The following is an 11305-nucleotide window of genomic DNA, read 5'->3' on the forward strand; positions in this document are numbered from 1 at the left end:
TCTATCCCTATTATTCTTAGGTATAGATTTTTTTCATGGTGTCCTAGATTTCCAGGATGTTTTCTGTAAGGTATTTGTTGGAGTTATTGTTTTCATTCACCAATGAATCTCTTTCCTCTATAGTATCATCAGCACCTAAGGTTCTCTCTTCTATCTTTTGTATTCTGTTGGTTACACTTCCTGCTGTAGTTCCCGTTTGTTTACCCAGACTTTCCATGTACAGAATTTCCGTCATTTGTGTTTTCTTTATTGCCTCTATTTCAGTCTTCAAGTCTTTTTTTTTTTTTTGACAAGGTTTCTCTGTAGCTTTGGAGCCTATCCTGGAACCAGCCCTTGTAGACCAGGCTGAACTCAAACTCACAGAGATCAACCTCCCTCTGCCTCCCAAGTGCTGGGAATAAATGCATGCACATCACCACTACCCAGCCCCAGTCTTTCAGTCTTTTAACTACTTTGCTTCACCTCTTTGATTATTTTTTCTTGGTTTCTTGGGTTTCTTTGAGAGATTTATTGATGTCTTCAAATTTTTTGTTTGTGTTTTCCTCAGTATCTTTAAGGGAATTTTCATTTCCTCATCATCCTCACAAAGTTACACTGAAAATCATTTACTCTTGCTTCTTCTGGATTAGGATGATCAAATCTTCCTGTTGTATGACCACTGGTTTCTGCTGTTACCATGTTGTTTTCTATGTTGTCGGCTGAATTCTGGCATTGGCACCCACCCATCTCATCCTTCAATGGGTGCCAGCAGTGTCTTTGCTTCTTGGTCCAATCTATAAAGTAGCTTATTTTTTTGAGAACTGTTCTTGGCCTAGTCTGTGTTTCAGAGAGCAATACCTCAGAGGTCTGTCTTTGCCATCTGTCTTGGCCTGCTCTTTTGGTCTGCTCTCCTGGGTCATTCTCTTGGTCTAGTCTGTGCAGTTCATTGAATGAACAACCTCCCAGAAAAGATCATGTACTTGAAGAAGTTTTTCTCCTTTGTTGCCTTTCTTTCAATTTCCTATGAACCTTTAGTAGGAAAGCCCTTTCTAGATGAAATGCCTCATTGTATGTGATGAGTCTCAATATCCTTAACTAATTTACTGACTTTTATGTCTACTGTGTTGTTGTTGGAATTAATCAGTCAGCTGCCCACTCATACTGAAATGTTTTATTATCATAATAGGCTTGATCTGTAAATCACATAAAATATAGAAGAAATAATTGCTGTTCAGTGCTAAGGAGTTTGGTAGCCTGTAGTTTTAATTGTTTTGTTTGGTTGTCTGAGTAACCTTTGCTGTGTAGCTCCAAATTCCTGAAAGTAAAGGGAGGGGGACTTCATTCATGACTTTATTTGTTTTTACGTTGTTGGGTGATGACTCTGGAATGTAGGCTTTTTACATGTCAAGCATATGCTGCTGTGCTCAGCTTCATACATATCTTGAATTTTAAATTTGACAGAGGGTATCATTCTGATTCCCAGGAATCCATGTATTCATGACATTAATTCTGCCTGAGCATTCTGAGTCATTGAATTGCAGGTGCATGAACTTCTTTCTGCTTGTTGTGCTTGCTGTTAATTTTTTACTCAATTTGACTATTTAATGTGTCTGCATGGATATGCATCATATGGGTACTCTGTCATCAGAGTGATCAAAGCTTCTCAGAAATTCTGAACTTGGAAAAATAAGTAGTTGTGATCCCCATGTAAGTACTGGCAATTGTGCCCACCTCTTTTTAAGACCAGAAAGAGCTCAGAAGTACTCAACCATATTTCCAAAACTGTGTTAATTTGTTATGCCCAACATTTATATAGCTAATGTTTTCACCTTTCAATTTGTAATTATTTTAAACATGAAAAAGCTTTTCATAAAAGGTTTTTGGTATTGCAGTTGAAAATAGGAAACTTTATGTCTGGAATATGAATACAGATCTGGAGTGAATGCATAATTCTTTGTAGGAAATTCAGTAAATATCTCTGAATTTTTTCAATCTGATTTGTGTGTTTCACTGATTTTTGCAATAGAGTTAGGGTCTTACTGTGTATTTCCGCCTGTTCTAAAAATGATTCCATAGACTTGGCTGGCATTCAACTCAGAGACAAAATATATACAACTATGCTTTCTGAGTGCTGTGCTTAAAGGCATGAGTCAATACACCCACTTTGCCAACTGTATTTTTCTTTTTTTGTAATTAGTATCTCTTCATATAATTTTCTCAGTGTACTATGTCCTGTTTATCGGTTTCCTTGGCTCTCTCTGTTAATAGGAAGTTCTTTTATAAGGTGATATCCATTCAAAGAGTAAAGAAATGACAGAGGTGACTCCTAACCAATTTCCTTCTAAAGTGATTATCTGTGTCATGTAATAATAGTGGGGAACACCAGAATTTTATGACTATAATGTCAAAGATGTATTGATTTACAATGTTGTTACCTTTCTGCTTTCCATTATAAACATGAATGAAATATTTTAGAGGGCAGTGACCTATGATGATGTGTATATCAACTTCACTCGAGAAGAGTGGAATTTGCTGGATCCTTCCCAGAAGAATCTCTACAAAGATGTGATGCTGGAGACTTACAGGAACTTCACTACTATAGGTAAAAATGAATTTCCTTCATGTTTCAAACTAAGGGGACAACTTTTTCTTGGTTAATAATGTTCTTCAGTAATTTATTTAAAAACAATAAGAATGAGTTGGATAAAGCAGTCATGGTTCTAAGGGTCCCTTAAGATAACAGCTTAAACATTGCACAATTTTCAATAACATAACATACATTTTCTGGTATTATATTTTAGAATGCATTTGGGAAGACCATAATACTGAAGAACATTGTCCATGTTATAGAAGACATGAAAGGTAATTTTCTTGTGCAAGCTTATAACAATGTGCCTCTGATGAAATTTTTCTTCATCCTGAAAGTTTTAGTCTAAAGCAACACTGTAAATAAGCACAGTTTTAAGTGCGCTGACAGGTATCAAATTCTCGCAAATCCATAAGTCATATATGTGAATATCATTTAAATGACCTTCTTTTAAGAAAGCAATGGCTAAATAAATCACCTTTTGAGGCATAACACCATGAGAGCTTTGTTGTAGATCTGCAAATAAATTTCTTTCTTACTACTCATAATACAAAAGGTATACACATTGAAGATGATAAGTATATATGCAAAACTCTGTAAAAAAACAATAGCCCATAGTAAATCTTGTATTACTCATACACCTCTTGTAACTGTGATAAGTTTAGTGATAGAAGCAGTTAGAGTTGAGTGATGTGGCAGTTGTACTGCAGAAACCCTGATATCTATACCACCAGTCTGTGAGGAACAGCAAGTCAAAACCTGAGAATTCAATGTGGAAATATCTTATTTGTTATTCTTCTTTAATATGTATACCACACATTATTCTTGATACAAGTGTATGAGCCTAGGGATATAGAGAGATGTAGCATACCACTCTCTGAGAACAATCAGATAACTAGTAGCCACATGTTGAGTATACTTGTTGAATTTGATTCAAGTATACTATTAATTGTTTTTCTACCATCATTGTTAATATGTGAACAAACTCACACTGCAAAAAAGCTGTATGAGCTCTACAATAGTGCAAATAGTTTTGGGTGTGCTAGTTGACATAGTATATTCCATATGATTCACAGTATAGGAGAATTCATGATTGTTAAAGCTCTGAGTTTATCCATTTCTCTTCACACATGTATAAAATATCCTATAGAAAAAAGTTTCAGTGAAGGTAAAATGGCAAGCCATAAGAGAAAGGAATTTACCATCGGAGGTATCTTCCAAGTTGCAAACAAGTGTTTAATTAGAAACAAAACGAGTTTAGACACAGTTATAAAAACTTAGTATCTGATTCCTCTTTATAGTTGGAATATATTATAATATTAATTCATACGAATGTCTAGGCACAACAATGTATTGAATGTGGTAAAGCTTTTATATGTGACAATTATCCTTGCAGGATTGAAAGAATTCAAGCTGGAGAAAAACTTTCAGTAGATATTCAACAAGGTGAACCCTTGACACATGTCAGTCACCTTAAATGGAATGAAAGAACACATACTGGAGAGAAACCCTATGCATGTAATCAGTGTGGTAAGGCCTTTTCAGCACACAGTACTCTTCAAACCCATAAAAGAACACATACTAGAGAGAAACATTTTGAATGTCCTCAGTGTGGTAAGGCCTTTGCATGGTACAGTGCTCTTCAATACCATGGAAGAACGCATACTGGAGAGAAACCCTATGAATGCAATCAGTGTGGTAGGGCCTTTGCACGGTACAGTGCTCTTCACTATCATGGAAGAACACATACTGGAGAGAAACCCTATGAATGTAACCAATGTGGCAAGGCCTTTGCATCTCACAGTCATCTTCAATCCCATAAGAGAACACACACAGGAGAGAAACCATATGAATGTAATCAGTGTGGTAAGGCCTTTTCACAACACAGTAATCTTCAAAGACATCAAAGAATACATACTGGAGAGAAACCATATGAATGTAATCAGTGTGGTAAGGCCTTTGCAACTAAGAGTAATCTTAAAAACCATCAAAGAACACATCTTGGAGAGAAATCATATGAATGTAATCAATGTGGTAAGGCCTTTGCATTTCAGGGAACTCTTCAACACCATCAAAGAACGCATACTGGCGAAAAGCCCTATGAATGTATTCAGTGTGGTAAGGCTTTTGCACGTCGTCATCATCTTCAATTGCATAAAAGAACACATACTGGAGAGAAACCTTTTGAATGTAATCAATGTGGTAAGGCCTTTGCAGCTCAGAGTAATCTTAAAAACCATAAAAGAACACATACTGGAGAGAAACCTTATGAGTGTACTCAGTGTGGTAAGACCTTTGCTCAATACAATCATCTTAAAAGCCATAAAAGAACACATACTGGAGATAAACCTTATGAATGTAATCAGTGTGGTAAGGCCTTTGCAATGACCATTCATCTTCAAAGGCATAAAAGAATACATACTGGTGAGAAACCCTATGAATGCAATCAGTGTGGTAAGGCCTTTGTACAACACAGTAATCTTCAAAGTCATCAAAGAACACACACTGGAGAAAAACCATATGAATGTAATCAGTGTGGTAAGGCCTTTGCAAAGAACAGTCATCTTCAAAGGTATAAAAATTCTCACCCTAGATAGAAACTCTGAATTTATTCAGTGTGAGAAGGCCTTTGTAGCACATAATCAACTTCAAAGTCATAAAATAACAGATACTGGAGAGAAACCCTATGAATGTAATCAGTGTGATACGAAATTTGTAGCTCACAGTAATCCTAGAAGGCATAAAAGATCTATCGTAGATAGAGATTCTTTGATTGTAATCAATGTTGTAAGGGCTTTGAACAACACAGTAATCTCTAAAGACATAAAAGAGCATACAAAAGAGAGAAACCCCATTGATGTATTCAGTGTGTAAAGCCTTTGCAGACGACAGTAATGTTCAAAGGCTTAAAAGAGTAAGAATCATTATGAATGTAATCAGTGTGATAAAGCCTTTTTATATCTTATTCATCATTAAATGCATAATCTCCTGTATGTGAGAACAACCATGATTGAAATCTATGTGGTAAATCCTTTGTCACAATCAACCATTCAGGAGAGAAAGTATGAATTTAATGAATGTAGGCTTCAAAAACATAAAAATATCATACTGCATTGAAACTCTGTGAATAAATTCAGTTTGCCAAGTAACCATTACTCTATTGTTTTAAATGTTTTATATTCTATTTAAATCAATTTTAAGACCAAAATTGAAACAAGCTCATAAAGAAGAAATTCTTATTCATGAAAAAAATGTTAATGAGTTTAAACATCACAGATTTCTTCAGGTTCAACATAAATTATTTTCATCATAGCCTTGCAGGAAGTAAATTATAAACCATGTTTAGTCAAGACTGATGGAGGAGATAATTGCATCGTGGTTTCTATTTTTAAACATTAGAGGTAGTCACTAGAGTGTTCTGTATGTGTGGCAAATTCATTTAGTGAAGTTTATTTTGTAGACTTTGTATTCCTTCTGTGACTTTTGTTCATATTCTGTTGTGCCTGCACCATATGATATGTATTTTTCTTCCGTAATGTATATAATGGAGCCCCTATCATATAATTTGCCCATTGGTTATTGAAATATCAGGCCATGTTTGATCACACATAAGGGTGGTGGATTGTGTTTTTCTGGTTTTGATTTTCATCTTTTTACAAATTTCATTGAAATTTTGTTGTTTGGTATTCATCTTACCATGGATGTCAGTAATGATTCAGGGATACATTTGAACTCATGATGCTCATTTGTCTTACTCTTGAGTACAAATCCAAGGATAGATGATGTACACCCAATGTACTGTGATTTTAAGAGAATTTAGCAATGTAAATGTTAAAATAACTGATAAAAATTATAAGAAACTTGAAATACCTCATGTGTGTATTCAATGAAGTACTTTCATTTATCTGATATGGATGTAATAATTTATGAAAATCAGCAAACATCTGTGTATGTAATTCCATAGTTTGATGTTCTATAGGAATTGAGGTAAGGTTTTTAGACTTGCTCACAACAGTACTTTCTCACTGAAACATTTCACTGGTGCTCAAATTCAATGTGAAAAAAAATTACAACAGTAAAATTTGTTCATTTTGAGGAGTAGACATTTATTTATAACACTTTCTCAGGACCAAAATTATACACCAGAAAATTGTCTCATTTCGTAAAGTTATAGTTCATTGCTGCCAAGTCTGATGACCTGGTATCTATCGCTGGCTTATATACAATACTTGTACAAATTTTCTCACATTTCTTCACTTCAGCAGTGACACAGATACACTTCTCTAAGAGTTCATTCATGAATAATATTTAAACCCAAAGAAGTGCCATTTAGGTCTTTTGTAGTCAAATGTCTCCATAGGATTAATCATTAGAACTCACATAGCAGAAGTAGATTATAGACCCCTGTTAGTTTTCCTGTCAGTGCTACATACACATCACGACACAGGTGTATTCACACAGTCACACTTCAAACATTTTTAAATGGATGGAATTAACAACACAATGCAAATAACCCATTGTTGAGAGCATGTGAAATGATTTGGTCATTTAAATTATAGAACTTCAAGAAACATTGCTATTCACCAGAACAATGATGTTGCTTTTTGTATATTATTTTATTATTTCTTTCTATGATTCAATGAGAAGTCCTTAAAACACATATTTCAACTGGACTTAAAGGTATATGGCTATAATTACAGCACACAGGAGTGTGGGTTGATTGATCTTAGTGAGGCCAGCTAGTTCCCCATAATAAATTCCTGGCCTCCATGGCTATGTGAAGGTATTCTGTCTCAAAAATTCCAAAAAAAGCCTATCTCAAATTATGGAACTTTTGCTAATAAAATCAGGCTGGACTCAGACTGATTTCAACGAACTTTTTTTTTTAATCTTCACTTACATAAAAAAGAACTGTAATAGCAATAATCATAAACAGTATTGAAATTTCATTTACATTCAGTCCATGAAATCATTTGACAACCATCTAGAGGACATTGAGATTCTTCAAGTGCTATGAGACAGAAGGAACCATGGGACATCTTCACCTTCAGCTTTATAATGACACATGTGGGAACAGGAGAGTTGTCTCAGGATCCTTTTTGGTACCTAAGCTCAAGTTGTGGCACCACATCTGATTGATCAGAACTCCCTGTCATTGCAGACATTGAAGATCTGGTGTCCTATTCTGGTCTCCTAGGGCACCAGATATGCAAATGCTGAAAGGACATGTATGTATTTGACTCTTTATTTTAGTAGGTATTTTTGTTTGCCTCATATTTTAGAAAAGAATGAAATTGAATTTAGATGTAAATGTTTGACCAGTGAATATACCAAAGGTATCCCAGGTACCAGTGGTGACCAGAAGATGATGTCTAATCCCCTGCGACTGGAGTTACAGACAGTTGTGGGTAGTAAATCTCAATGTTAGGCCCTGTGGATGAGTCTTCAGTGATCTAGGTGCTGAGTCTTCTTTTCAGCCTCATGAACATGTCACTAATAACAGTGATGTGGAAAAGGCTGGTATAATAAGTTCATCTTTTACTCAGCCTTGATGACCCAGAAGAAATAAAAAATCGATAGCACCAGAAACTAACTTAGACTTGGTTCTTTTTGAATTTCTGATCATCATGCATTATTAAAAAGATAGTTTTGCTTTGTGAATCTCCATCTGCCTAAGTGGTTAGACATGCCTTCTCATGTCCCATTTTTCATTTGTTAGTTTTTTGTTTTGTTTCATTTTTCAAGACAGGATTACTCTGTAGCTTTGGATCCTGTCCTGAAACTAGCTCTTGCAGACTAGGATGGTCGTGAAGTCACAGAGATCACCTGCCTCTGCCTCATGAATGCTGGGATTACAGTTATGCATCACTACCGCCTGGGTTATCCCATCCCATTTTAAATTGTTCACAGTATAACCCTGGCCTTGACTCCAAAACAGACTTCAAGATGATAACTTATGTGGAATGCAAAATCTATTCCAGCCTGGCTCTTCATTTTAAAATTAACTACCCCAGATGCCTGGTGCTATTAGAGATTTTGTTTATCATACTTTTAAGTTTGTGGAATGATTTATGCAGATGAAGGCATATTATTCTTGAACATCAATATCTCCAGTTTGTAACAAAATTTTTCTGAACCAAAAGTTTTTATGTTGGATCATGTGGCATTGATCTCACTCCATTGTTCCCCGGAAATAAGCTTGTTCTCCTCATGATTAAACCAACTAAATTCTTAGGTTAAAGAACTCAATCATCACTCAGTTATAAAATTACAAATTTGAGTCATGTATTCAAGGGTCCATTTCAGTAATAGAAATAGGATTTGTGTGTGCAGCATGGTTTTTACCTTCATACCGTAATAGGTGGAATAGTTTACTATGTACACTATAGGGGAAACAGTGAAGGCAAACAGTTGTAGAGTCACCATTATGAAATACAGTATGATTCTAGATGGTTATGGGGTTTTGTTTTTCCCAGCGTGTATTGATTCGTGCCATATAAATGAAATCAGGCCAGATTTCTGTATACAATGTGGAGGTAAATAGAACCAACCAATAAATATGGAAATTCTAAGGAGCTCTCATATACAGATATGTTCTATCTTGCTCTCATTGTTACATCCATTAGCTGTAACTGCATATTTCAGGTGACAGGTCTCAGCAGCTAACATTACATATAAGCGCAAGGTAAATTAATATCTTATGAATGCCATTCCCTCTGCCAGGGAATGATTTTCTCTTTTGCAAAGTCAATTTACCTATGTGTTTTTTTTTTCAGTTATATTTGTTTTTTAAAAATAATTATGAGTTTCAGTTTTTAAATTTGAATTCCTTTAAATTTATCCTTGTTCTACTTTCTTATTTCTTTCTGTTCCCAATTGCTTCTAGGTCATTAAGAATTTCTTCCTTGTTTTCTTAAGTTATGTTGATTATTTATTTCTGTTCAGAGCAATGTCTTCTGTAGCTTAGGCTTGTCTTACAGTGAGCAGTTTGATAATTCCTTTGAACTCATAATCCTGCTTCTGCTGCCCAGTGCCAGAAAGAAAGCCCTGCAACTGCTTCAAGCATGGGCCTTACCTGAGCAGTGAGAAGGAAAAATAGACCAGTAAATGAGTGTGCTCCTTTGTAAGAATTGAGTTCAATGGCCAAATGTAAAACATATGTAGTCCCAGCAGAAAAAGGCATAGACAAGAAGGAGCATAAATACTTCCCTCTTTTGAAAGTAGTGTATATTAGAAATAAGTAGTTAAGTTGATTAATTGAAGTGTAATCTGAAATAGTATTATCACTAAAATTCCAGAGTAAGATATTGGGGTAAAACTGAGAGAACAAAGAAGTAACCAAGCAGCCACATTAAAAATAAGGAGTTAACTTCATTGATTAAAGCATGATCCTAATTAGTATTTTTAATAAAATTCCTGAGTCAGATATTGGGAAAAATCTGACAGAACAGAGAAGAAATCCATCAGCCAAATTCACTTTTTAGCTGTCCAAATCCTTGGACCAAATGGGGGATGAGACCCTGTCCCCATCCATCTTATATTCCTGTCTTAATCTCCCAAATGCTGGAATTAAAGGGACGAGCCACGTCCTGCCAGATCCTGTGGTCCACTAGTGATTACCCCCCACCTTTAATATCCAGGCAAGCTTTATTTGTTGGAACAAACACAAACTATTATGTAGTAATTGATAAATGTCCAGACTGGTCATTTCTCACATCTACAGACAAGGAAATTGAGAATGTGGATAAAGTTTGGAACTTATTATGGAACCAAATTATAGAAGATATACTAATTTGAACAAAATATAACTGGATAAAATGATATGGCCCTGCCAAAAGAACTGTTATTTTATAGGTTTAAGATGAACATTCTGAGAGAAAGTGACTGAAACTTGGTGTGCTCTATTATAAAACTTTTGACTCTGGAGCATATGGCCATAAAGCCTATTTCAACTTTTTAAAATAATTTTTGTGGATAACAATTCCCTAATTTCCATCTTCCTTATCCTTCTTCTAAGCTTTTTCATACACTCTTCATTGTTTTCTAATTTATGGCCTCCTTTTGCTTTAACAGCAGTTACTGTGTAAATGTGACCTTTCTTTGGCAGAATAATTTATGAGTTATGACGCATGGACTTGTCTGCACTGGACATCAAATATGTAAAGAAACATGCACACAAGGAACACTGTATCTTGGAGGAGGAACAGGAAGTGCACTGAGAGACTGGAAGAGTTCCTATTAAAAACCAATTTCCTTAATGAGAGTCTTGTCTTCCCCTAGGGTGGAAGGCCATAGCTGGGAAGGCCTGTGCAGTCTAATCTTTGACCTCTGCTCTGCTAGTAGGTGGGCTGCTATTATCCTGAGGCCCAGCAGGGTGATAGTAAGGGACACAATTGGGAGGTAGATTTGGGGATTATTCTAGTTTTCTCCTCTTATGATGCTCTGGGGAAATGTGAGTGAGACCATAAGTCATTGCATGGGAAGTGGAGGTACATTGCCTTCTGAATAGGAAGAGTAGGTTGGCTGGGCTGTCAGATCTTCTGGGAGTTTGTTGACTCCCATATGATAGACTGTGGTTCTGTTCATTCATGTGTTGATTTAGGCCATCCACACAGGACTCTAAACATTCTTGAGTGTGTATTTGGAAAATAATGCACAGAGACACAGAAAGAAGACTGCAGTATAGTATAGTATAGTATAGTATAGTATAGTATAGTATAGTATAGTGACAAAAAATAC

General features: G+C 35.5%; 1 protein-coding gene across 1 annotated transcript; it reads left to right on the plus strand.

The window, feature by feature from the left end:
• Positions 1-953: 953 nt before the first annotated feature.
• On the plus strand, positions 954-5103 carry LOC130866830 (zinc finger protein 120-like; the record flags this gene model as incomplete). Its single annotated transcript, XM_057758454.1, has 4 exons — positions 954-1013; positions 2455-2581; positions 2781-2841; positions 4308-5103. Coding segments are annotated over exons 1-4 (1044 nt in total), but the record flags the coding sequence as incomplete, so codon positions are not given.
• Positions 5104-11305: the final 6202 nt, after the last annotated feature.

Source organism: Chionomys nivalis, chromosome 26, assembly GCF_950005125.1.
Source record: "Chionomys nivalis chromosome 26, mChiNiv1.1, whole genome shotgun sequence".
Classification (NCBI taxonomy): domain Eukaryota; kingdom Metazoa; phylum Chordata; class Mammalia; order Rodentia; family Cricetidae; genus Chionomys; species Chionomys nivalis.